This window comes from Drosophila serrata, unplaced genomic scaffold, assembly GCF_035046125.1.
Source record: "Drosophila serrata isolate PLE 108 unplaced genomic scaffold, ASM3504612v1 contig_362, whole genome shotgun sequence".
Classification (NCBI taxonomy): domain Eukaryota; kingdom Metazoa; phylum Arthropoda; class Insecta; order Diptera; family Drosophilidae; genus Drosophila; species Drosophila serrata.
In genome coordinates this window covers 853,541-877,858 of record NW_028257260.1, presented here as the reverse complement: position 1 = coordinate 877,858, position 24,318 = coordinate 853,541, and the positions used below count along the sequence as shown (strand labels likewise).

Sequence of the window (24,318 nt, the reverse complement as noted above, 5' to 3'; positions counted from 1 at the left end):
AAAAATTTTTTTTTTTTTAATTTCCCACTTACAAAAAATTTTTTTTTTAATTTCCCATATAAAAAAAAAAAAAATTTAAGACTACGGGTCCGGAGCTGCTCCGCGGCAGGAGGTCCGACCGGAAGAGCGACGCGTGGGCCCTGGGCTGCGTGGTTGATTATTATGATTGATGCGTTAGGTTGATTCTAAAACGAACGGGAAGAAGAAGCTGACTAAAATAAATAAATAATTTGAAGCAACATGAGTGGCCAAGTGCAAAAAAGCCTTCGGGATTATGATGTGCTGGCGGTCCTTGGAAGCGGCTCCTTCGCGACGTGCTACAAGGTGCAGGACAGGAGCACCGGCGAGGTGTTTGCCTTAAAAGGCATGGATTACGACCAGCTAGACGAGGACAAGCGCGAGGCGCTGTTCTCGGAGGTCACCATGCTCCGGGAACTGCATCACCCCAACATTGTGCAATACCATGACCATTTCGACAATCGGGTGGCCAAGGTATTGCAAATTCTAATGGAGTGCTGTGCCGGCAGCGATCTTGCCCAGCTTGTCGAGCGGGCGCGAACAGCGACGCCGGTGCGAGGAGCCCTACATTTGGCGGGTGCTCGTCCAAGTGTGCCGTGCCTTGGACTGCTGCCACAACGGTACGGACCGAGCGATCGGGACACCGGGACGTGAAGCCGGCGAACATCTTCCTGGACGCTGCCGGCAACGCCAAGCTGGGTTATTTCGGCCTGGCCCAGATGCTGAGGCGGGACCGGAGCTTCGACGCTGCGTTCGTGGGCACTCCGGTGTACATGAGTCCGGAGCTGCTCCGCGGCAGGAGGTCCGACCGGAAGAGCGACGCGTGGGCCCTGGGCTGCGTGGTGTACGTGATGTGCGAAATTATAATACCCTGCTGAAGTTCTATCTGCAAGGGTATACAGACTTTGGCGTCCGAAGTTAGGTTGATTCTAAAACGAACGGGAAGAAGAAGCTTACAAAAATAAACAAATAATATTTGAAGCAACATGAGTGGCCAAATGGAAAAAAGCCTTCGGGATTACGATGTGCTGGCGGAAATTGGAAGCGGCTCCTTCGCGACCTGCTATAAGGTGCAGGAGAGGAGCACCGGCGAGGTGTTTGCCTTAAAAGGCATCGATTACGACCAGCTAGACGAGGACAAGCGCGAGGCGTTGTTCTCGGAGATAACCATTCTCCGGGAACTGCAGCACCCTAACATTGTGCAATACTTCCACCATTTCGACAGTCGGGTGGTGAAGGTATTGCATATTGTTATGGAGTGCTGTGCCGGCGGTGATCTCGCCCAGCTTGTCGACGGGCGCGAACAGAGCGACGCCGGTGCGAGGAGCCGTACATTTGGCGGGTGCTCGTGCAAGTGTGCAGTGCCCTGGACTGCTGCCACAACGGTACGGACCGAGCGATCGTACACAGGGATGTTAAGCCAGCTAACATCTTCCTGGACGCTGCCGGCAACGCCAAGCTGGGTGATTTCGGCCTGGTCCAGATGCTGAGGCGGGACCAGAGCTTCGACGCTGCGTTCGTGGGCACTCCGGTGTACATGAGTCCGGAGCTAGTCCGCGGCAGGAGGTCCGACTGGAAGAGCGACGTGTGGGCCCTGGGATGCGTGGTGTATGAGATGTGCGCCCTGCGTCCACCATTCCATGAGCTGTGCGAAAGGATAGTCCAGGGCGTGTTCCTTCGGATTCCTGCCGTCTATTGTTCCGATCTACAGGAGACCATCTCAGCTATGCTGGCCGCAGATCGTGAACAGCTTCCCGGCGTCGAGGTGTTCTTGCTGCATCCGTTGGTGGTCCGGAATGTCAGCGAGCTGGGCGGCGGTTTCCCGAACCTGGTCGAGGCTGGTGAGTACTTTTACTGCCTGCTCTATATTATATTATATTATATCATATGTTATATTATATTATTATTATTATATGATATATTAATCAAATTGGGGTTTTTTTCAGAAGGAGAAGATCCTTGTTCCTCTCCATATTCGTTGCCAATCCTACCATTTGGCACAATGGAGGGGCTCCGAGAGTTTGACACGCCCTTACTGTCAAACGAAGAGGCGAAGCAACAAATGACATCTAAAATGCTGCAAATAGGTGGCATTGATGTTGCTCGCTTCACCAGAAACATGCTGAAAGCTGTTCTTGACGATAGTTTGAGCGTGCAGCTCTCGTGGAGAGGGACAGGGACGAAGCCTAGCTTCCAGGAGTTTAATTTGTTCCCCCTAATAAAAGGTAAAAATAATATATAGAAAAAATAATACATTTAATTAATTTTATTTAAATTATCTTACAGGTGTTGCGTTAGAAAAGTTCGCAAATAGCGAACTTGTAATAAACAAAACGTTCCAGCAGCATCTGGTTCATGCGCAAGATCGCATAACCAAGCGACTTAGGAGGAACAGGAACTGATGTATGTATTTGTAAGCGAATTAAAAAGCTAACATTTAAATGTCAACCTTTTACAGTTCAGCCAGAAAGGTCAGCGCAAGAGACGACCCCAGCTGGGCCAGCTGCCGCCCGATCGGCTGGAGCAGTTACGCAGCGATCTATTCGAGCGGCGCCAGGAGCTTGCCGGCGATGAGTGGCTGGAGGAGACCGGCGCGGTCATTATCATTATTTTGGTTTCCTAAATATTTATTTTATAAATAAAGAAACTTTCAGGAAGAAAAACTAGTTCCGATCGAATGTAGCTTTTTATATATATTTCAAGAGGAAAAAAAAAATTTTTTTTTTTTTTTTTTTATGTCATATTTTTCTACCCTTGCGGGGTACAATACTTTTAGTCAGAAGCTTACAAAGCTTTGACGGAGTCATTTCCGACCCAATATATCATATATATTCTTGATCATCATCAAAAGGCAATCTTTCTAGATATCTCCAGCAGAAAAAAATTTTTTTTTTTAATTTCCCACTTAAAAAAAATTTTTTTTTTTTAATTTCCCACTTACAAAAAATTTTTTTTTTAATTTCCCATATAAAAAAAAAAAAATTTAAGACTACGTGTCCGGAGCTGCTCCGCGGCAGGAGGTCCGACCGGAAGAGCGACGCGTGGGCCCTGGGCTGCGTGGTTGATTATTATGATTGATGCGTTAGGTTGATTCTAAAACGAACGGGAAGAAGAAGCTGACTAAAATAAATAAATAATTTGAAGCAACATGAGTGGCCAAGTGCAAAAAAGCCTTCGGGATTATGATGTGCTGGCGGTCCTTGGAAGCGGCTCCTTCGCGACGTGCTACAAGGTGCAGGACAGGAGCACCGGCGAGGTGTTTGCCTTAAAAGGCATGGATTACGACCAGCTAGACGAGGACAAGCGCGAGGCGCTGTTCTCGGAGGTCACCATGCTCCGGGAACTGCATCACCCCAACATTGTGCAATACCATGACCATTTCGACAATCGGGTGGCCAAGGTATTGCAAATTCTAATGGAGTGCTGTGCCGGCAGCGATCTTGCCCAGCTTGTCGAGCGGGCGCGAACAGCGACGCCGGTGCGAGGAGCCCTACATTTGGCGGGTGCTCGTCCAAGTGTGCCGTGCCTTGGACTGCTGCCACAACGGTACGGACCGAGCGATCGGGACACCGGGACGTGAAGCCGGCGAACATCTTCCTGGACGCTGCCGGCAACGCCAAGCTGGGTTATTTCGGCCTGGCCCAGATGCTGAGGCGGGACCGGAGCTTCGACGCTGCGTTCGTGGGCACTCCGGTGTACATGAGTCCGGAGCTGCTCCGCGGCAGGAGGTCCGACCGGAAGAGCGACGCGTGGGCCCTGGGCTGCGTGGTGTACGTGATGTGCGAAATTATAATACCCTGCTGAAGTTCTATCTGCAAGGGTATACAGACTTTGGCGTCCGAAGTTAGGTTGATTCTAAAACGAACGGGAAGAAGAAGCTTACAAAAATAAACAAATAATATTTGAAGCAACATGAGTGGCCAATTGGAAAAAAGCCTTCGGGATTACGATGTGCTGGCGGAAATTGGAAGCGGCTCCTTCGCGACCTGCTATAAGGTGCAGGAGAGGAGCACCGGCGAGGTGTTTGCCTTAAAAGGCATCGATTACGACCAGCTAGACGAGGACAAGCGCGAGGCGTTGTTCTCGGAGATAACCATTCTCCGGGAACTGCAGCACCCTAACATTGTGCAATACTTCCACCATTTCGACAGTCGGGTGGTGAAGGTATTGCATATTGTTATGGAGTGCTGTGCCGGCGGTGATCTCGCCCAGCTTGTCGACGGGCGCGAACAGAGCGACGCCGGTGCGAGGAGCCGTACATTTGGCGGGTGCTCGTGCAAGTGTGCAGTGCCCTGGACTGCTGCCACAACGGTACGGACCGAGCGATCGTACACAGGGATGTTAAGCCAGCTAACATCTTCCTGGACGCTGCCGGCAACGCCAAGCTGGGTGATTTCGGCCTGGTCCAGATGCTGAGGCGGACCAGAGCTTCGACGCTGCGTTCGTGGGCACTCCGGTGTACATGAGTCCGGAGCTAGTCCGCGGCAGGAGGTCCGACTGGAAGAGCGACGTGTGGGCCCTGGGATGCGTGGTGTATGAGATGTGCGCCCTGCGTCCACCATTCCATGAGCTGTGCGAAAGGATAGTCCAGGGCGTGTTCCTTCGGATTCCTGCCGTCTATTGTTCCGATCTACAGGAGACCATCTCAGCTATGCTGGCCGTAGATCGTGAACAGCGTCCCGGCGTCGAGGTGTTCTTGCTGCATCCGTTGGTGGTCCGGAATGTCAGCGAGCTGGGCGGCGGTTTCCCGAACCTGGTCGAGGCTGGTGAGTACTTTTACTGCCTGCTCTATATTATATTATATTATTATTATATGATATATTCATCAAATTGGGGCTTTTTTTCAGAAGAAGATCCTTGTTCCTCTCCATATTCGTTGCCAATCCTACCATTTGGCACAATGGAGGGGCTCCGAGAGTTTGACACGCTCTTACTGTCAAACGAAGAGGCGAAGCAACAGATGGTGAGGACTAATTTTTATCAAATATTCTACAGTTTTTAAATATTTATTTCTATTTCAGAAATCTAAAATACGGCAAATAGATGGCATTGGTGTTGCTCGCTTCACCAGGAACGTGCTGAAAGCCGTTCTGGTTGACAGTTTGAGCGTGCAGCTCTCGTGGAGAGGAACAAGGACGAAGCCTAGCTTCCAGAAGTTCAATTTGTTCCTCTTGATAAAAGGTAAAAATAATATATAGTAAAAAAAAATACATTTAATTAATTTTATTTAAATTATCTTACAGGTGTTGCGTTAGAAAAGTTCGCAAATAGCGAACTGCTATGGCAGCTATATGATATAGTCGTCCGATTTTCATAAAATTGTTCACAAAACTGTACAATAATATAAAGTGGCTATATATTAAATTTGATAAAAATCTTGAAAACAAAAAAAATAATTTTTTTTTTTAATTTCCCACTTAAAAAAAATTTTTTTTTTTAATTTCCCATATAAAAAAAAAAAAATTTAAGACTACGGGTCCGGAGCTGCTCCGCGGCAGGAGGTCCGACCGGAAAAGCGACGCGTGGGCCCTGGGCTGCGTGGTTGATTATTATGATTGATGCGTTAGGTTGATTCTAAAACGAACGGGAAGAAGAAGCTGACTAAAATAAATAAATAATTTGAAGCAACATGAGTGGCCAAGTGCAAAAAAGCCTTCGGGACTTCGACGTGCTGGCGGTCCTCGGATGCGGCTCCTTCGGGACCTGCTATAAGGTGCAGGACAGGAGCACCAGCGAGGTTTTTGCCTTAAAAGGCATAGATTACGACCAGCTAGACGAGGACAAGCGCGAGGCGCTGTTCTCGGAGGTCACCATGCTCCGGGAACTGCAGCACCCCAACATTGTGCAATACCATGACCATTTCGACAATCGGGTGGCCAAGGTATTGCACATTCTAATGGAGTGCTGTGCCGGGGGCGATCTTGCCCAGCTTGTCGAGCGGGCGCGAGCAGAGCGACGCCGGTGCGAGGAGCCGTACATTTGGCGGGTGCTCGTCCAAGTGCGCAGTGCCCTGGACTGCTGCCACAACGGTACGGACCGAGCGATCGTACACAGGGATGTTAAGCCAGCTAACATCTTCCTGGACGCTGCCGGCAAAGCCAAGCTGGGTGATTTCGGCCTGGCCCAGATGCTGAGGCGGGACCAGAGCTTCGACGCTGCGTTCGTGGGCACTCCGGTGTACATGAGTCCGGAGCTAGTCCGCGGCAGGAGGTCCGACTGGAAGAGCGACGTGTGGGCCCTGGGATGCGTGGTGTATGAGATGTGCGCCCTGCGTCCACCATTCCATGAGCTGTGCGAAAGGATAGTCCAGGGCGTGTTCCTTCGGATTCCTGCCGTCTATTGTTCCGATCTACAGGAGACCATCTCAGCTATGCTGGCCGCAGATCGTGAACAGCTTCCCGGCGTCGAGGTGTTCTTGCTGCATCCGTTGGTGGTCCGGAATGTCAGCGAGCTGGGCGGCGGTTTCCCGAACCTGGTCGAGGCTGGTGAGTACTTTTACTGCCTGCTCTATATTATATTATATTATATCATATGTTATATTATATTATTATTATTATATGATATATTAATCAAATTGGGGTTTTTTTCAGAAGGAGAAGATCCTTGTTCCTCTCCATATTCGTTGCCAATCCTACCATTTGGCACAATGGAGGGGCTCCGAGAGTTTGACACGCCCTTACTGTCAAACGAAGAGGCGAAGCAACAAATGACATCTAAAATGCTGCAAATAGGTGGCATTGATGTTGCTCGCTTCACCAGAAACATGCTGAAAGCTGTTCTTGACGATAGTTTGAGCGTGCAGCTCTCGTGGAGAGGGACAGGGACGAAGCCTAGCTTCCAGGAGTTTAATTTGTTCCCCCTAATAAAAGGTAAAAATAATATATAGAAAAAATAATACATTTAATTAATTTTATTTAAATTATCTTACAGGTGTTGCGTTAGAAAAGTTCGCAAATAGCGAACTTGTAATAAACAAAACGTTCCAGCAGCATCTGGTTCATGCGCAAGATCGCATAACCAAGCGACTTAGGAGGAACAGGAACTGATGTATGTATTTGTAAGCGAATTAAAAAGCTAACATTTAAATGTCAACCTTTTACAGTTCAGCCAGAAAGGTCAGCGCAAGAGACGACCCCAGCTGGGCCAGCTGCCGCCCGATCGGCTGGAGCAGTTACGCAGCGATCTATTCGAGCGGCGCCAGGAGCTTGCCGGCGATGAGTGGCTGGAGGAGACCGGCGCGGTCATTATCATTATTTTGGTTTCCTAAATATTTATTTTATAAATAAAGAAACTTTCAGGAAGAAAAACTAGTTCCGATCGAATGTAGCTTTTTATATATATTTCAAGAGGAAAAAAAAAATTTTTTTTTTTTTTTTTTTTATGTCATATTTTTCTACCCTTGCGGGGTACAATACTTTTAGTCAGAAGCTTACAAAGCTTTGACGGAGTCATTTCCGACCCAATATATCATATATATTCTTGATCATCATCAAAAGGCAATCTTTCTAGATATCTCCAGCAGAAAAAAATTTTTTTTTTTAATTTCCCACTTAAAAAAAATTTTTTTTTTTTAATTTCCCACTTACAAAAAATTTTTTTTTTAATTTCCCATATAAAAAAAAAAAAAATTTAAGACTACGTGTCCGGAGCTGCTCCGCGGCAGGAGGTCCGACCGGAAGAGCGACGCGTGGGCCCTGGGCTGCGTGGTTGATTATTATGATTGATGCGTTAGGTTGATTCTAAAACGAACGGGAAGAAGAAGCTGACTAAAATAAATAAATAATTTGAAGCAACATGAGTGGCCAAGTGCAAAAAAGCCTTCGGGATTATGATGTGCTGGCGGTCCTTGGAAGCGGCTCCTTCGCGACGTGCTACAAGGTGCAGGACAGGAGCACCGGCGAGGTGTTTGCCTTAAAAGGCATGGATTACGACCAGCTAGACGAGGACAAGCGCGAGGCGCTGTTCTCGGAGGTCACCATGCTCCGGGAACTGCATCACCCCAACATTGTGCAATACCATGACCATTTCGACAATCGGGTGGCCAAGGTATTGCAAATTCTAATGGAGTGCTGTGCCGGCAGCGATCTTGCCCAGCTTGTCGAGCGGGCGCGAACAGCGACGCCGGTGCGAGGAGCCCTACATTTGGCGGGTGCTCGTCCAAGTGTGCCGTGCCTTGGACTGCTGCCACAACGGTACGGACCGAGCGATCGGGACACCGGGACGTGAAGCCGGCGAACATCTTCCTGGACGCTGCCGGCAACGCCAAGCTGGGTTATTTCGGCCTGGCCCAGATGCTGAGGCGGGACCGGAGCTTCGACGCTGCGTTCGTGGGCACTCCGGTGTACATGAGTCCGGAGCTGCTCCGCGGCAGGAGGTCCGACCGGAAGAGCGACGCGTGGGCCCTGGGCTGCGTGGTGTACGTGATGTGCGAAATTATAATACCCTGCTGAAGTTCTATCTGCAAGGGTATACAGACTTTGGCGTCCGAAGTTAGGTTGATTCTAAAACGAACGGGAAGAAGAAGCTTACAAAAATAAACAAATAATATTTGAAGCAACATGAGTGGCCAATTGGAAAAAAGCCTTCGGGATTACGATGTGCTGGCGGAAATTGGAAGCGGCTCCTTCGCGACCTGCTATAAGGTGCAGGAGAGGAGCACCGGCGAGGTGTTTGCCTTAAAAGGCATCGATTACGACCAGCTAGACGAGGACAAGCGCGAGGCGTTGTTCTCGGAGATAACCATTCTCCGGGAACTGCAGCACCCTAACATTGTGCAATACTTCCACCATTTCGACAGTCGGGTGGTGAAGGTATTGCATATTGTTATGGAGTGCTGTGCCGGCGGTGATCTCGCCCAGCTTGTCGACGGGCGCGAACAGAGCGACGCCGGTGCGAGGAGCCGTACATTTGGCGGGTGCTCGTGCAAGTGTGCAGTGCCCTGGACTGCTGCCACAACGGTACGGACCGAGCGATCGTACACAGGGATGTTAAGCCAGCTAACATCTTCCTGGACGCTGCCGGCAACGCCAAGCTGGGTGATTTCGGCCTGGTCCAGATGCTGAGGCGGACCAGAGCTTCGACGCTGCGTTCGTGGGCACTCCGGTGTACATGAGTCCGGAGCTAGTCCGCGGCAGGAGGTCCGACTGGAAGAGCGACGTGTGGGCCCTGGGATGCGTGGTGTATGAGATGTGCGCCCTGCGTCCACCATTCCATGAGCTGTGCGAAAGGATAGTCCAGGGCGTGTTCCTTCGGATTCCTGCCGTCTATTGTTCCGATCTACAGGAGACCATCTCAGCTATGCTGGCCGTAGATCGTGAACAGCGTCCCGGCGTCGAGGTGTTCTTGCTGCATCCGTTGGTGGTCCGGAATGTCAGCGAGCTGGGCGGCGGTTTCCCGAACCTGGTCGAGGCTGGTGAGTACTTTTACTGCCTGCTCTATATTATATTATATTATTATTATATGATATATTCATCAAATTGGGGCTTTTTTTCAGAAGAAGATCCTTGTTCCTCTCCATATTCGTTGCCAATCCTACCATTTGGCACAATGGAGGGGCTCCGAGAGTTTGACACGCTCTTACTGTCAAACGAAGAGGCGAAGCAACAGATGGTGAGGACTAATTTTTATCAAATATTCTACAGTTTTTAAATATTTATTTCTATTTCAGAAATCTAAAATACGGCAAATAGATGGCATTGGTGTTGCTCGCTTCACCAGGAACGTGCTGAAAGCCGTTCTGGTTGACAGTTTGAGCGTGCAGCTCTCGTGGAGAGGAACAAGGACGAAGCCTAGCTTCCAGAAGTTCAATTTGTTCCTCTTGATAAAAGGTAAAAATAATATATAGTAAAAAAAAATACATTTAATTAATTTTATTTAAATTATCTTACAGGTGTTGCGTTAGAAAAGTTCGCAAATAGCGAACTGCTATGGCAGCTATATGATATAGTCGTCCGATTTTCATAAAATTGTTCACAAAACTGTACAATAATATAAAGTGGCTATATATTAAATTTGATAAAAATCTTGAAAACAAAAAAAATAATTTTTTTTTTTAATTTCCCACTTAAAAAAAATTTTTTTTTTTAATTTCCCATATAAAAAAAAAAAAAATTTAAGACTACGGGTCCGGAGCTGCTCCGCGGCAGGAGGTCCGACCGGAAGAGCGACGCGTGGGCCCTGGGCTGCGTGGTTGATTATTATGATTGATGCGTTAGGTTGATTCTAAAACGAACGGGAAGAAGAAGCTGACTAAAATAAATAAATAATTTGAAGCAACATGAGTGGCCAAGTGCAAAAAAGCCTTCGGGACTTCGACGTGCTGGCGGTCCTCGGATGCGGCTCCTTCGGGACCTGCTATAAGGTGCAGGACAGGAGCACCAGCGAGGTTTTTGCCTTAAAAGGCATAGATTACGACCAGCTAGACGAGGACAAGCGCGAGGCGCTGTTCTCGGAGGTCACCATGCTCCGGGAACTGCAGCACCCCAACATTGTGCAATACCATGACCATTTCGACAATCGGGTGGCCAAGGTATTGCACATTCTAATGGAGTGCTGTGCCGGGGGCGATCTTGCCCAGCTTGTCGAGCGGGCGCGAGCAGAGCGACGCCGGTGCGAGGAGCCGTACATTTGGCGGGTGCTCGTCCAAGTGCGCAGTGCCCTGGACTGCTGCCACAACGGTACGGACCGAGCGATCGTACACAGGGATGTTAAGCCAGCTAACATCTTCCTGGACGCTGCCGGCAAAGCCAAGCTGGGTGATTTCGGCCTGGCCCAGATGCTGAGGCGGGACCAGAGCTTCGACGCTGCGTTCGTGGGCACTCCGGTGTACATGAGTCCGGAGCTAGTCCGCGGCAGGAGGTCCGACTGGAAGAGCGACGTGTGGGCCCTGGGCTGCGTGGTGTACGAGATGTGCGCCCTGCGTCCACCATTCCATGGGCTCACCGTCGCTCAGCTGTCCGAAAGGATAGTCCAGGGCGTGTTCCATCGGATTCCTGCCGTGTACGGTTCCGATCTACAGGAGACCATCTCAGCTTTGCTGACCGTAGATCGGGAACAGCGTCCCGGCGTCGAGGTGTTCTTGCTGCATCCGTTGGTGGTCCGGAATGTCAGCGAGCTGGGCGGCGGTTTCCCGAACCTCGTCGAGGCTGGTGAGTACTTTATATATTATATTATATTATTATTATTATTATATTAATCAAATTGGGGCTTTTTTCAGAAGGAGAAGATCCTTGTTCCTCTCCATATGTGTTGCCAATCCTACCATTTGGCACAATGGAGGGGCTCCGAGAGTTTGACACGCTCTTACTGTCAAACGAAGAGGCGAAGCAACAGATGGTGAGGACTAATTTTTATCAAATATTCTACAGATTTTAAATATTTATTTCTATTTCAGACATCTAAAATACGGGAAATAGATGGCGTTGATGTTGCTCGCTTCACCAGGAACGTGCTGTATGCCGTTCTTGATGACAGTTTGAGCGTGCAGCTCTCGTGGAGAGGAACAAGGACGAAGCCTAGCTTCCAGAAGTTCAATTTGTTCCTCTTGATAAAAGATAAAAATAATATATAGTAAAAAAAAATACATTTAATTAATTTTATTTAAATTATCTTACAGGTGTTGCGTTACAAAAGTTCGCAAATAGCGAACTTTTGATTAACAAAACGTGCCAGCAGCATCTTGTTCATGCGCAAGATCGCATAAACAAGCGACTTAGGAGGAACAGGAACTGATGTATGTATTTAGTATGTAAGCGAATTAAAAACTAACATTTAAATTTCAACCTTTTACAGTTCAGCCATTCTCCAGGAAGGTCAGCGTCTGCGGAACGGCGAGGGCCTGCGATCAGCGATCTGCAGCGATCTCTTCGAGCGGCGCCAGGAGCTTGCCGACGATGAGTGGCTGGAGGTGCGCCGGTCCCTAGTGGGTGGCCACAAGCTCATCAACGCTCACAAGGTGGACGCCGTGATTCTGGGCGTGTGCAGCGGACCTCGCCAATTGGCCCTGGCCAAGGACTATGTGCAGTAGGCCGTCTGCTGCGGGTCTACAATGCGGCAGAGCAGGCGGAGATTCTGCAGACTTGCGCCACTCTGCAGGCGAATCACGAGACTCTGGACGCCATTAGCTGTGAGCACCTGATCCACGGACTGGAGGCCACCAACGACGACTGGCAGCGTGCCCTGCCGCTGCTGGAGATGATGAAGGCAACCAGTACGCCCAGCGTGGCCGCCTATAGTGGCTGGCCGGGAAGGCCTTCAGCGCGGATGAGAAGCCGGAGCATTTGGAGCTGGCCTGGCGCCTACTCGATCACCTTGCCAAGCAACCTTGCCAAGCAACCAGGCCAACTTCCAGCCCAGCTCCGTCGAGTGTTGCAGTTCCTGGAGCGCCACGAGGAATTAATACAATTAAAATATATATATAATAAATAATATTTTTAGTTTTAAACACATATTTTTATAGAATTAAATTTAAAGCCTTTTTATATTATTATAAAATTTTGTGTTTAGAAATTAGTACAATTCAAAATAAATTAAATTATAAATTAATTAATAAGAACTTTTTCAGTTTGACGCAGATTAATATCGAATTGGAGATATAGCCATTTTATAATAGTCTTAAAGTTTGTGTACAATTTTATGAAAGTCCGACGACTATATCATATAGCCCCCCCATGGGAACAATTGAGAAACTAATACAATTAAATATTATAATATTTTTAGTTTTCAACAGATTTTCATCAAATTGAAGTTGTAGCCATTTCATATTATTCTACAATTTTGTGTTGAAATTAATACAATTAAAAATAATTTAAATTATAAATTAATAATATATAAGAACTATTTCAGTTTGCAACAAATTTATATCAAATTTGAGATATAGCCATTTTATATTAGTATTAAATTTTGTGTATAATTTTATGAAAATCGGACGACTATATCATATAGCTGCCATATGAACAATCGAGAAATTAATACAATTAAATATTATAATATTTTTAATTTTCAACAGATTTTCATAGAATTGAATTTAAAGCCATTTTATATTATTCTACAATTTTGTGTAGAAATTAATACAATTAAAACTAAATTAAATTATAAATTAATAAACAAGAACTTTTTCAGATCGCAACAGATTTTTATCAAATTTGAGATATAGCCATTTTATATTAGTATTAAATTTTGTGTATAATTTTATGAAAATCGGTCGACTATATCATATAGCCCCCATAGGAACGATCTAGAAAATAATACAATTAAAAATTATAACATTTTTAGATTTCAACAGAATTTGATCAAATTGAATTTAAAGCCATTTCATATTATTCTACAATTTTGTATAGAAATTAATACAATTAAAAATGAATTAAATTATAAATATAAATATATATATGTACATATATACATATATATATATAATTAATAAATAAGAACTTTTTCAGTTTGCAACAGAATTTGATCAAATTTGAGATGTAGCCATTTTATATTATTCTAAAATTTTGTGTCAATTTTTATGAAAATCGTATGACTATATCATCTAGCTTCCATAAAAACGATCGAGAAATTAATACTACTAAAAATGAATTATATTATAAATTAATAAATAAAATCTTTTTCAGTTTCCAACATATTTTTATCAAATTTGAGATATAGCCATTTAATATAGTCTTAAATTTTGTGTCAAATTTTATGAAAATCGGTCGACTATATCATATAGGTGCCATACAAACGATCGTTAAATGTAGAGGAAAAATGCAAATCTGTGAAGGCAAAACTGAAAATTTAATATGTATAGGTGAATGAAATGAAAGCAGGTATTACTTCATTGTTTTCTAGCATACATATGTATATGTATATATAGCATATATATATATAATTTATATTGTATTGATTCCTAGTCATCGAAGTTCTATCTGAAAGGGTATACAAACGTCGGCGTGCCGAAGTTTGCTTTCCTTTCCCTTATTCTAAAGACTTCAAGAAAGATAAAATAAAAGCAAAATAAACATCAAGATGTGCGCGTGTGCAACCAATTCCATGGATATCAACGCAACAACCCTCGACAACTACGACGTCCTGGCGGTGATGGGCAGCGGCTCCTTCGCGACCTGCTTTAAGGTGCGGGACAGGAGCACCGGCGAGGTGTTCGCCTTGAAGGGCATCCGCTACGACGGGCTGGACGAGCACAAGCGCGAGGCGTTGTTCTCGGAGATAACCATTCTCCGGGAACTGCAGCACCCTAACATTGTGCAATACTTCCACCATTTCGACAGTCGGGTGGTGAAGGTATTGCACATTGTTATGGAGTGCTGTGCCGGCGGTGATCTCGCCCAGCTCGTTGAGCGGGCGCGAGCAGAGCGACGCCGGTGCGAGGAGCCGTACATTTGGCGGGTGCTCGTCCAAGTGTGCCGTGCCCTGGACTGCTGCCACAACGGGGCGGCACGAGCGATCGTACACAGGGATGTTAAGCCAGCTAACATCTTCCTGGACGCTGCCGGCAACGCCAAGCTGGGTGATTTCGGCCTGGCCCAGATGCTGAGGCGGGACCAGAGCTTCGACGCTGCGTTCGTGGGCACTCCGGTGTACATGAGTCCGGAGCTAGTCCGCGGCAGGAGGTCCGACTGGAAGAGCGACGTGTGGGCCCTGGGATGCGTGGTGTATGAGATGTGCGCCCTGCGTCCACCATTCCATGAGCTGTGCGAAAGGATAGTCCAGGGCGTGTTCCTTCGGATTCCTGCCGTCTATTGTTCCGATCTACAGGAGACCATCTCAGCTATGCTGGCCGTAGATCGTGAACAGCGTCCCGGCGTCGAGGTGTTCTTGCTGCATCCGTTGGTGGTCCGGAATGTCAGCGAGCTGGGCGGCGGTTTCCCGAACCTGGTCGAGGCTGGTGAGTACTTTTACTGCCTGCTCTATATTATATTATATTATATCATATCATATATTATATTATTATTATTATATGATATATTAATCAAATTGGGGCTTTTTTCAGAAGGAGAAGATCCTTGTTCCTCTCCATATTCGTTGCCAATCCTACCATTTGGCACAATGGAGGGGCTCCGAGAGTTTGACACGCTCTTACTGTCAAACGAAGAGGCGAAGCAACAAATGACATCTAAAATGCTGCAAATAGGTGGCATTGATGTTGCTCGCTTCACCAGGAACGTGCTGAAAGCTGTTCTTGACGATAGTTTGAGCGTGCAGCTCTCGTGGAGAGGGACAGGGACGAAGCCTAGCTTCCAGGAGTTTAATTTGTTCCTCCTAATAAAAGGTAAAAATAATATATAGAAAAAATAATACATTTAATTAATTTTATTTAAATTATCTTACAGGTGTTGCGTTAGAAAAGTTCGCAAATAGCGAACTTGTAATAAACAAAACGTTCCAGCAGCATCTGGTTCATGCGCAAGATCGCATAACCAAGCGACTTAGGAGGAACAGGAACTGATGTATGTATTTGTAAGCGAATTAAAAAGCTAACATTTAAATGTCAACCTTTTACAGTTCAGCCAGAAAGGTCAGCGCAAGAGACGACCCCAGCTGGGCCAGCTGCCGCCCGATCGGCTGGAGCAGTTACGCAGCGATCTATTCGAGCGGCGCCAGGAGCTTGCCGGCGATGAGTGGCTGGAGGAGACCGGCGCGGTCATTATCATTATTTTGGTTTCCTAAATATTTATTTTATAAATAAAGAAACTTTCAGGAAGAAAAACTAGTTCCGATCGAATGTAGCTTTTTATATATATTTCAAGAGGAAAAAAAAAATTTTTTTTTTTTTTTATTTTATGTCATAATTTTCTACCCTTGCGGGGTACAATACTTTTAGTCAGAAGCTTACAAAGCTTTGACGGAGTCATTTCCAACCCAATATATCATATATATTCTTGATCATCATCAAAAGGCAATCTTTCTAGATATCTCCAGCAGAAAAAATTTTTTTTTTTAATTTCCCACTTAAAAAAAATTTTTTTTTTTAATTTCCCACTTACAAAAAATTTTTTTTCTAATTTCCCATATAAAAAAAAAAAAAATTTAAGACTACGGGTCCGGAGCTGCTCCGCGGCAGGAGGTCCGACCGGAAGAGCGACGCGTGGGCCCTGGGCTGCGTGGTTGATTATTATGATTGATGCGTTAGGTTGATTCTAAAACGAACGGGAAGAAGAAGCTGACTAAAATAAATAAATAATTTGAAGCAACATGAGTGGCCAAGTGCAAAAAAGCCTTCGGGATTATGATGTGCTGGCGGTCCTCGGATGCGGCTCCTTCGGGACCTGCTATAAGGTGCAGGACAGGAGCACCAGCGAGGTTTTTGCCTTAAAAGGCATAGATTACGACCAGCTAGACGAGGACAAGCGCGAGGCGCTGTTCTCGGAGGTCACCATGCTCCGGGAACTGCAGCACCCCAACATTGTGCAATACCATGACCATTTCGACAATCGGGTGGCCAAGGTATTGCACATTCTAATGGAGTGCTGTGCCGGGGGCGATCTTGCCCAGCTTGTCGAGCGGGCGCGAGCAGAGCGACGCCGGTGCGAGGAGCCGTACATTTGGCGGGTGCTCGTCCAAGTGCGCAGTGCCCTGGACTGCTGCCACAACGGTACGGACCGAGCGATCGTACACAGGGATGTTAAGCCAGCTAACATCTTCCTGGACGCTGCCGGCAAAGCCAAGCTGGGTGATTTCGGCCTGGCCCAGATGCTGAGGCGGGACCAGAGCTTCGACGCTGCGTTCGTGGGCACTCCGGTGTACATGAGTCCGGAGCTAGTCCGCGGCAGGAGGTCCGACTGGAAGAGCGACGTGTGGGCCCTGGGCTGCGTGGTGTACGAGATGTGCGCCCTGCGTCCACCATTCCATGGGCTCACCGTCGCTCAGCTGTCCGAAAGGATAGTCCAGGGCGTGTTCCATCGGATTCCTGCCGTGTACGGTTCCGATCTACAGGAGACCATCTCAGCTATGCTGACCGTAGATCGGGAACAGCGTCCCGGCGTCGAGGTGTTCTTGCTGCATCCGTTGGTGGTCCGGAATGTCAGCGAGCTGGGCGGCGGTTTCCCGAACCTCGTCGAGGCTGGTGAGTACTTTATATATTATATTATATTATTATTATTATTATATTAATCAAATTGGGGCTTTTTTCAGAAGGAGAAGATCCTTGTTCCTCTCCATATGTGTTGCCAATCCTACCATTTGGCACAATGGAGGGGCTCCGAGAGTTTGACACGCTCTTACTGTCAAACGAAGAGGCGAAGCAACAGATGGTGAGGACTAATTTTTATCAAATATTCTACAGTTTTTAAATATTTATTTCTATTTCAGAAATCTAAAATACGGCAAATAGATGGCATTGGTGTTGCTCGCTTCACCAGGAACGTGCTGAAAGCCGTTCTGGTTGACAGTTTGAGCGTGCAGCTCTCGTGGAGAGGAACAAGGACGAAGCCTAGCTTCCAGAAGTTCAATTTGTTCCTCTTGATAAAAGGTAAAAATAATATATAGTAAAAAAAAATACATTTAATTAATTTTATTTAAATTATCTTACAGGTGTTGCGTTAGAAAAGTTCGCAAATAGCGAACTGCTATGGCAGCTATATGATATAGTCGTCCGATTTTCATAAAATTGTTCACAAAACTGTACAATAATATAAAGTGGCTATATATTAAATTTGATAAAAATCTTGAAAACAAAAAAAAACAATTTTTTTTTTTAATTTCCCACTTAAAAAAAATTTTTTTTTTTTAATTTCCCATATAAAAAAAAAAAAAATTTAAGACTACGTGTCCGGAGCTGCTCCGCGGCAGGAGGTCCGACCGGAAGAGCGACGCGTGGGCCCTGGGCTGCGTGGTTGATTATTATGATTGATGCGTTAGGTTGATTCTAAAACGAACGGGAAGAAGAAGCTGACTAAAATAAATAAATAATTTGAAGCAACATGAGTGGCCAAGTGCAAAAAAGCCTTCGGGATTATGATGTGCTGGCGGTCCTTGGAAGCGGCTCCTTCGCGACGTGCTACAAGGTGCAGGACAGGAGCACCGGCGAGGTGTTTGCCTTAAAAGGCATGGATTACGACCAGCTAGACGAGGACAAGCGCGAGGCGCTGTTCTCGGAGGTCACCATGCTCCGGGAACTGCAGCACCCCAACATTGTGCAATACCATGACCATTTCGACAATCGGGTGGCCAAGGTATTGCAAATTCTAATGGAGTGCTGTGCCGGGGGCGATCTTGCCCAGCTTGTCGAGCGGGCGCGAACAGAGCGACGCCGGTGCGAGGAGCCGTACTAGCGGTTGGTTTTAAACTAAAGGCTAACTTAAAATTATGAGCATTGGCTGCTGTGGCCGCTTGATGTACAGTTTTAATATTATATGTGGAATATATATTACTTTTTTACCTTACTTTATATATTAATTTTTTGTACGTTTTTTGGTTTTTTTTTTTTCCTGCCAATTGCCTATGATATTAATTAAATTCTGGAATACCGGGTTTCTATGTAAAATAACAATTAAATCTTTATTTTTATTTTGGTTTCTCAAATATTTATTTTATAAATAAAGGAACTCTTTTAGTAAAAAGAAAAACTAGTTCCGATCAATTGTAGCTTTTTATATATATTTCAAGGGGTAAACATTTTTTTTTTTTTAGTTTATGTCATAATTTTCTACCCTTGCGGGGTACAATACTTTTAGTCAGAAGCTTTGGCGGAGTCATTCCCGACCAAATATATCATATATATTCTTGATCATCGTCAAAAGGCAATCTTTCTAGATATCTCCGGCAGAAAAAAAAATTATTTTTTTGTGGCTGGCCGGGAAGGCCTTCAGCGCGGATGAGAAGCCGGAGCATTTGGAGCTGGCCTGGCGCCTACTCGATCACCTTGCCAAGCAACCTTGCCAAGCAACCAGGCCAACTTCCAGCCCAGCTCCGTCGAGTGTTGCAGTTCCTGGAGCGCCACGAGGAATTAATACAATTAAAATATATATATAATAAATAATATTTTTAGTTTTAAACACATATTTTTATAGAATTAAATTTAAAGCCTTTTTATATTATTATAAAATTTTGTGTTTAGAAATTAGTACAATTCAAAATAAATTAAATTATAAATTAATTAATAAGAACTTTTTCAGTTTGACGCAGATTAATATCAAATTGGAGATATAGCCATTTTATAATAGTCTTAAAGTTTGTGTACAATTTTATGAAAGTCCGACGACTATATCATATAGCCCCCCCATGGGAACAATTGAGAAACTAATACAATTAAATATTATAATATTTTTAGTTTTCAACAGATTTTCATCAAATTGAAGTTGTAGCCATTTCATATTATTCTACAATTTTGTGTTGAAATTAATACAATTAAAAATAATTTAAATTATAAATTAATAATATATAAGAACTATTTCAGTTTGCAACAAATTTATATCAAATTTGAGATATAGCCATTTTATATTAGTATTAAATTTTGTGTATAATTTTATGAAAACCGGACGACTATATCATATAGCTGCCATATGAACAATCGAGAAATTAATACAATTAAATATTATAATATTTTTAATTTTCAACAGATTTTCATAGAATTGAATTTAAAGCCATTTTATATTATTCTACAATTTTGTGTAGAAATGAATACAATTAAATTATAAATTAATAAACAAGAACTTTTTCAGATCGCAACAGATTTTTATCAAATTTGAGATATAGCCATTTTATATTAGTATTAAATTTTGTGTATAATTTTATGAAAATCGGTCGACTATATCATATAGCCCCCATAGGAACGATCTAGAAAATAATACAATTAAAAATTATAACATTTTTAGATTTCAACAGAATTTGATCAAATTGAATTTAAAGCCATTTCATATTATTCTACAATTTTGTATAGAAATTAATACAATTAAAAATGAATTAAATTATAAATATAAATATATATATGTACATACATACATATATATATATAATTAATAAATAAGAACTTTTTCAGTTTGCAACAGAATTTGATCAAATTTGAGATGTAGCCATTTTATATTATTCTAAAATTTTGTGTCAATTTTTATGAAAATCGTATGACTATATCATCTAGCTTCCATAAAAACGATCGAGAAATTAATACTACTAAAAATGAATTATATTATAAATTAATAAATAAAATCTTTTTCAGTTTCCAACATATTTTTATCAAATTTGAGATATAGCCATTTAATATAGTCTTAAATTTTGTGTCAAATTTTATGAAAATCGGTCGACTATATCATATAGGTGCCATACAAACGATCGTTAAATGTAGAGGAAAAATGCAAATCTGTGAAGGCAAAACTGAAAATTTAATATGTATAGGTGAATGAAATGAAAGCAGGTATTACTTCATTGTTTTCTAGCATACATATGTATATGTATATATAGCATATATATATATAATTTATATTGTATTGATTCCTAGTCATCGAAGTTCTATCTGAAAGGGTATACAAACGTCGGCGTGCCGAAGTTTGCTTTCCTTTCCCTTATTCTAAAGACTTCAAGAAAGATAAAATAAAAGCAAAATAAACATCAAGATGTGCGCGTGTGCAACCAATTCCATGGATATCAACGCAACAACCCTCGACAACTACGACGTCCTGGCGGTGATGGGCAGCGGCTCCTTCGCGACCTGCTTTAAGGTGCGGGACAGGAGCACCGGCGAGGTGTTCGCCTTGAAGGGCATCCGCTACGACGGGCTGGACGAGCACAAGCGCGAGGCGTTGTTCTCGGAGATAACCATTCTCCGGGAACTGCAGCACCCTAACATTGTGCAATACTTCCACCATTTCGACAGTCGGGTGGTGAAGGTATTGCACATTGTTATGGAGTGCTGTGCCGGCGGTGATCTCGCCCAGCTCGTTGAGCGGGCGCGAGCAGAGCGACGCCGGTGCGAGGAGCCGTACATTTGGCGGGTGCTCGTCCAAGTGTGCCGTGCCCTGGACTGCTGCCACAACGGGGCGGCACGAGCGATCGTACACAGGGATGTTAAGCCAGCTAACATCTTCCTGGACGCTGCCGGCAACGCCAAGCTGGGTGATTTCGGCCTGGCCCAGATGCTGAGGCGGGACCAGAGCTTCGACGCTGCGTTCGTGGGCACTCCGGTGTACATGAGTCCGGAGCTAGTCCGCGGCAGGAGGTCCGACTGGAAGAGCGACGTGTGGGCCCTGGGATGCGTGGTGTATGAGATGTGCGCCCTGCGTCCACCATTCCATGAGCTGTGCGAAAGGATAGTCCAGGGCGTGTTCCTTCGGATTCCTGCCGTCTATTGTTCCGATCTACAGGAGACCATCTCAGCTATGCTGGCCGTAGATCGTGAACAGCGTCCCGGCGTCGAGGTGTTCTTGCTGCATCCGTTGGTGGTCCGGAATGTCAGCGAGCTGGGCGGCGGTTTCCCGAACCTGGTCGAGGCTGGTGAGTACTTTTACTGCCTGCTCTATATTATATTATATTATATCATATCATATATTATATTATTATTATTATATGATATATTAATCAAATTGGGGCTTTTTTCAGAAGGAGAAGATCCTTGTTCCTCTCCATATTCGTTGCCAATCCTACCATTTGGCACAATGGAGGGGCTCCGAGAGTTTGACACGCTCTTACTGTCAAACGAAGAGGCGAAGCAACAAATGACATCTAAAATGCTGCAAATAGGTGGCATTGATGTTGCTCGCTTCACCAGGAACGTGCTGAAAGCTGTTCTTGACGATAGTTTGAGCGTGCAGCTCTCGTGGAGAGGGACAGGGACGAAGCCTAGCTTCCAGGAGTTTAATTTGTTCCTCCTAATAAAAGGTAAAAATAATATATAGAAAAAATAATACATTTAATTAATTTTATTTAAATTATCTTACAGGTGTTGCGTTAGAAAAGTTCGCAAATAGCGAACTTGTAATAAACAAAACGTTCCAGCAGCATCTGGTTCATGCGCAAGATCGCATAACCAAGCGACTTAGGAGGAACAGGAACTGATGTATGTATTTGTAAGCGAATTAAAAAGCTAACATTTAAATGTCAACCTTTTACAGTTCAGCCAGAAAGGTCAGCGCAAGAGACGACCCCAGCTGGGCCAGCTGCCGCCCGATCGGCTGGAGCAGTTACGCAGCGATCTATTCGAGCGGCGCCAGGAGCTTGCCGGCGATGAGTGGCTGGAGGAGACCGGCGCGGTCATTATCATTATTTTGGTTTCCTAAATATTTATTTTATAAATAAAGAAACTTTCAGGAAGAAAAACTAGTTCCGATCGAATGTAGCTTTTTATATATATTTCAAGAGGAAAAAAAAAATTTTTTTTTTTTTTTATTTTATGTCATAATTTTCTACCCTTGCGGGGTACAATACTTTTAGTCAGAAGCTTACAAAGCTTTGACGGAGTCATTTCCAACCCAATATATCATATATATTCTTGATCATCATCAAAAGGCAATCTTTCTAGATATCTCCAGCAGAAAAAATTTTTTTTTTTAATTTCCCACTTACAAAAAATTTTTTTTTTTTAATTTCCCACTTACAAAAAATTTTTTTTTTAATTTCCCATATAAAAAAAAAAAAATTTAAGACTACGGGTCCGGAGCTGCTCCGCGGCAGGAGGTCCGACCGGAAGAGCGACGCGTGGGCCCTGGGCTGCGTGGTTGATTATTATGATTGATGCGTTAGGTTGATTCTAAAACGAACGGGAAGAAGAAGCTGACTAAAATAAATAAATAATTTGAAGCAACATGAGTGGCCAAGTGCAAAAAAGCCTTCGGGATTATGATGTGCTGGCGGTCCTTGGAAGCGGCTCCTTCGCGACGTGCTACAAGGTGCAGGACAGGAGCACCGGCGAGGTGTTTGCCTTAAAAGGCATGGATTACGACCAGCTAGACGAGGACAAGCGCGAGGCGCTGTTCTCGGAGGTCACCATGCTCCGGGAACTGCATCACCCCAACATTGTGCAATACCATGACCATTTCGACAATCGGGTGGCCAAGGTATTGCAAATTCTAATGGAGTGCTGTGCCGGGGGCGATCTTGCCCAGCTTGTCGAGCGGGCGCGAACAGAGCGACGCCGGTGCGAGGAGCCGTACTAGCGGTTGGTTTTAAACTAAAGGCTAACTTAAAATTATGAGCATTGGCTGCTGTGGCCGCTTGATGTACAGTTTTAATATTATATGTGGAATATATATTACTTTTTTACCTTACTTTATATATTAATTTTTTGTACGTTTTTTGGTTTTTTTTTTTTTCCTGCCAATTGCCTATGATATTAATTAAATTCTGGAATACCGGGTTTCTATGTAAAATAACAATTAAATCTTTATTATCTTTATTTTTATTTTGGTTTCTCAAATATTTATTTTATAAATAAAGGAACTCTTTTAGTAAAAAGAAAAACTAGTTCCGATCAATTGTAGCTTTTTATATATATTTCAAGGGGTAAACATTTTTTTTTTTTTAGTTTATGTCATAATTTTCTACCCTTGCGGGGTACAATACTTTTAGTCAGAAGCTTTGGCGGAGTCATTCCCGACCAAATATATCATATATATTCTTGATCATCGTCAAAAGGCAATCTTTCTAGATATCTCCGGCAGAAAAAAAAATTATTTTTTTTTTAATTTCCCATTTAAAAAAAAATTTTTTTAATTTCCCATTTAAAAAAAAAAAAATTTTTAATTGGCAAAAAATTAAATTTTTATAAATTTTAAATTGATATGCACATTTATTGACCTAATAAAAACGAACATTGGAACGCTTTCCAAATTGAAATTAAGGCATTTTTGGCTTAGTTATGAACGATGTAAAAATTAAATATCTTCATACAAATGCTGTTATTTAACAGGTGACGATTTTCGATAGTCCGACGCTATCGATAACCGGTTTGTTGATCTGGTCAGATTTCTTAATTAAATTCTTGTTTTATCAGCGCACAAGTGTACCCCCGCGTTTCCCAGCTAACTAATTTAAATCCAAAGATGTCCGCCCGTCTGCTTCAGGCCACGCGCCAACTGTGCGCCCAGGGGTCGCTGCTATCGTACAGCTCCAAGATAGCCGAAATTAATAAAAATATATAATAACAAATTTAATAATAATAAAATATGTATTTAATGAATGGAAACCATGGAAACTACTCGCGTTGTGATGTAAAATTAGTCCCGTAATTTTACATATATATATATATATATTTTTTTTACTACTCTTATATATTTTAATTTTTTGTGTACTTTTTTGCGAGTGTTCTTAGTTTTAAGATTTAAACTTTTTACTGCCAAACTTTGTGCAATTTTCCTGATATTAATTAAATTCAGG

At 43.9% G+C, this 24,318-nt stretch overlaps 7 protein-coding genes, 1 long non-coding RNA gene and 3 pseudogenes across 8 annotated transcripts; all 11 read left to right on the top strand.

Annotated features, from left to right (window-relative positions):
• Positions 1-240: 240 nt before the first annotated feature.
• On the top strand, positions 241-896 carry LOC110184565 (serine/threonine-protein kinase Nek2-like). Its single transcript, XM_086839239.1, has 2 exons — positions 241-570; positions 651-896. The coding sequence occupies exons 1-2, from the start codon at positions 241-243 to the stop codon at positions 894-896; spliced, it is 576 nt and encodes a 191-aa protein (XP_086695365.1).
• A 2,270-nt stretch (positions 897-3,166) lies between these two features.
• LOC110184562 (serine/threonine-protein kinase Nek2-like) lies at positions 3,167-3,822 on the top strand. Its single transcript, XM_086839238.1, has 2 exons — positions 3,167-3,496; positions 3,577-3,822. Exons 1-2 carry the CDS (start codon positions 3,167-3,169, stop codon positions 3,820-3,822), a joined length of 576 nt encoding a protein of 191 aa, XP_086695364.1.
• Positions 3,823-3,930: 108 nt separating this feature from the next.
• LOC147642722 (serine/threonine-protein kinase Nek2-like) lies at positions 3,931-5,335 on the top strand. Its single transcript, XM_086839237.1, has 5 exons — positions 3,931-4,261; positions 4,428-4,784; positions 4,866-4,981; positions 5,040-5,199; positions 5,262-5,335. Exons 1-5 carry the CDS (start codon positions 3,931-3,933, stop codon positions 5,333-5,335), a joined length of 1,038 nt encoding a protein of 345 aa, XP_086695363.1.
• A 2,477-nt stretch (positions 5,336-7,812) lies between these two features.
• On the top strand, positions 7,813-8,468 carry LOC147642721 (serine/threonine-protein kinase Nek2-like). The gene is made up of 2 exons (XM_086839235.1): positions 7,813-8,142; positions 8,223-8,468. The coding sequence occupies exons 1-2, from the start codon at positions 7,813-7,815 to the stop codon at positions 8,466-8,468; spliced, it is 576 nt and encodes a 191-aa protein (XP_086695361.1).
• Positions 8,469-9,116: 648 nt separating this feature from the next.
• Positions 9,117-11,791, top strand: LOC147642720 (uncharacterized). Its single transcript, XM_086839056.1, has 4 exons — positions 9,117-9,430; positions 9,512-9,627; positions 9,686-9,845; positions 11,633-11,791. The coding sequence occupies exons 1-4, from the start codon at positions 9,127-9,129 to the stop codon at positions 11,746-11,748; spliced, it is 696 nt and encodes a 231-aa protein (XP_086695182.1). The 5' UTR covers positions 9,117-9,126; the 3' UTR covers positions 11,749-11,791.
• A 2,234-nt stretch (positions 11,792-14,025) lies between these two features.
• On the top strand, positions 14,026-15,684 carry LOC147642719 (serine/threonine-protein kinase Nek2-like). Its single transcript, XM_086839234.1, has 3 exons — positions 14,026-14,902; positions 15,008-15,213; positions 15,520-15,684. Exons 1-3 carry the CDS (start codon positions 14,026-14,028, stop codon positions 15,682-15,684), a joined length of 1,248 nt encoding a protein of 415 aa, XP_086695360.1.
• A 525-nt stretch (positions 15,685-16,209) lies between these two features.
• On the top strand, positions 16,210-17,127 carry LOC147642718 (serine/threonine-protein kinase Nek2 pseudogene; annotated as a pseudogene).
• Positions 17,128-17,145: 18 nt separating this feature from the next.
• Positions 17,146-17,621, top strand: LOC110184566 (uncharacterized). The gene is made up of 3 exons (XR_015273110.1): positions 17,146-17,267; positions 17,326-17,485; positions 17,548-17,621. It is a non-coding gene; the product is annotated as an uncharacterized LOC110184566 (long non-coding RNA).
• A 315-nt stretch (positions 17,622-17,936) lies between these two features.
• LOC147642717 (serine/threonine-protein kinase Nek2 pseudogene) lies at positions 17,937-18,287 on the top strand (annotated as a pseudogene).
• A 2,277-nt stretch (positions 18,288-20,564) lies between these two features.
• On the top strand, positions 20,565-22,223 carry LOC147642716 (serine/threonine-protein kinase Nek2-like). Its single transcript, XM_086839233.1, has 2 exons — positions 20,565-21,752; positions 22,059-22,223. The coding sequence occupies exons 1-2, from the start codon at positions 20,565-20,567 to the stop codon at positions 22,221-22,223; spliced, it is 1,353 nt and encodes a 450-aa protein (XP_086695359.1).
• A 525-nt stretch (positions 22,224-22,748) lies between these two features.
• LOC147642715 (serine/threonine-protein kinase Nek2 pseudogene) lies at positions 22,749-23,099 on the top strand (annotated as a pseudogene).
• Positions 23,100-24,318: the final 1,219 nt, after the last annotated feature.

Coding starts and splice junctions, on each gene's coding strand:
- LOC110184565 (XM_086839239.1), top strand. CDS start 241: ATGAGTGGCCAAGTGCAAAAAAGCCTTCGGGATTATGATGTGCTGGCG. Junction 571..650: donor GGGCGCGAACAGCGACGCCG/GTGCGAGGAGCC, acceptor GTACGGACCGAG/CGATCGGGACACCGGGACGT.
- LOC110184562 (XM_086839238.1), top strand. CDS start 3,167: ATGAGTGGCCAAGTGCAAAAAAGCCTTCGGGATTATGATGTGCTGGCG. Junction 3,497..3,576: donor GGGCGCGAACAGCGACGCCG/GTGCGAGGAGCC, acceptor GTACGGACCGAG/CGATCGGGACACCGGGACGT.
- LOC147642722 (XM_086839237.1), top strand. CDS start 3,931: ATGAGTGGCCAATTGGAAAAAAGCCTTCGGGATTACGATGTGCTGGCG. Junction 4,262..4,427: donor GCGCGAACAGAGCGACGCCG/GTGCGAGGAGCC, acceptor GGCCTGGTCCAG/ATGCTGAGGCGGACCAGAGC. Junction 5,200..5,261: donor TTTGTTCCTCTTGATAAAAG/GTAAAAATAATA, acceptor ATTATCTTACAG/GTGTTGCGTTAGAAAAGTTC.
- LOC147642721 (XM_086839235.1), top strand. CDS start 7,813: ATGAGTGGCCAAGTGCAAAAAAGCCTTCGGGATTATGATGTGCTGGCG. Junction 8,143..8,222: donor GGGCGCGAACAGCGACGCCG/GTGCGAGGAGCC, acceptor GTACGGACCGAG/CGATCGGGACACCGGGACGT.
- LOC147642720 (XM_086839056.1), top strand. CDS start 9,127: ATGAGTCCGGAGCTAGTCCGCGGCAGGAGGTCCGACTGGAAGAGCGAC. Junction 9,431..9,511: donor CCCGAACCTGGTCGAGGCTG/GTGAGTACTTTT, acceptor GCTTTTTTTCAG/AAGAAGATCCTTGTTCCTCT. Junction 9,846..11,632: donor TTTGTTCCTCTTGATAAAAG/GTAAAAATAATA, acceptor ATTATCTTACAG/GTGTTGCGTTACAAAAGTTC.
- LOC147642719 (XM_086839234.1), top strand. CDS start 14,026: ATGTGCGCGTGTGCAACCAATTCCATGGATATCAACGCAACAACCCTC. Junction 14,903..15,007: donor CCCGAACCTGGTCGAGGCTG/GTGAGTACTTTT, acceptor GGCTTTTTTCAG/AAGGAGAAGATCCTTGTTCC. Junction 15,214..15,519: donor TTCTTGACGATAGTTTGAGC/GTGCAGCTCTCG, acceptor AACCTTTTACAG/TTCAGCCAGAAAGGTCAGCG.
- LOC147642716 (XM_086839233.1), top strand. CDS start 20,565: ATGTGCGCGTGTGCAACCAATTCCATGGATATCAACGCAACAACCCTC. Junction 21,753..22,058: donor TTCTTGACGATAGTTTGAGC/GTGCAGCTCTCG, acceptor AACCTTTTACAG/TTCAGCCAGAAAGGTCAGCG.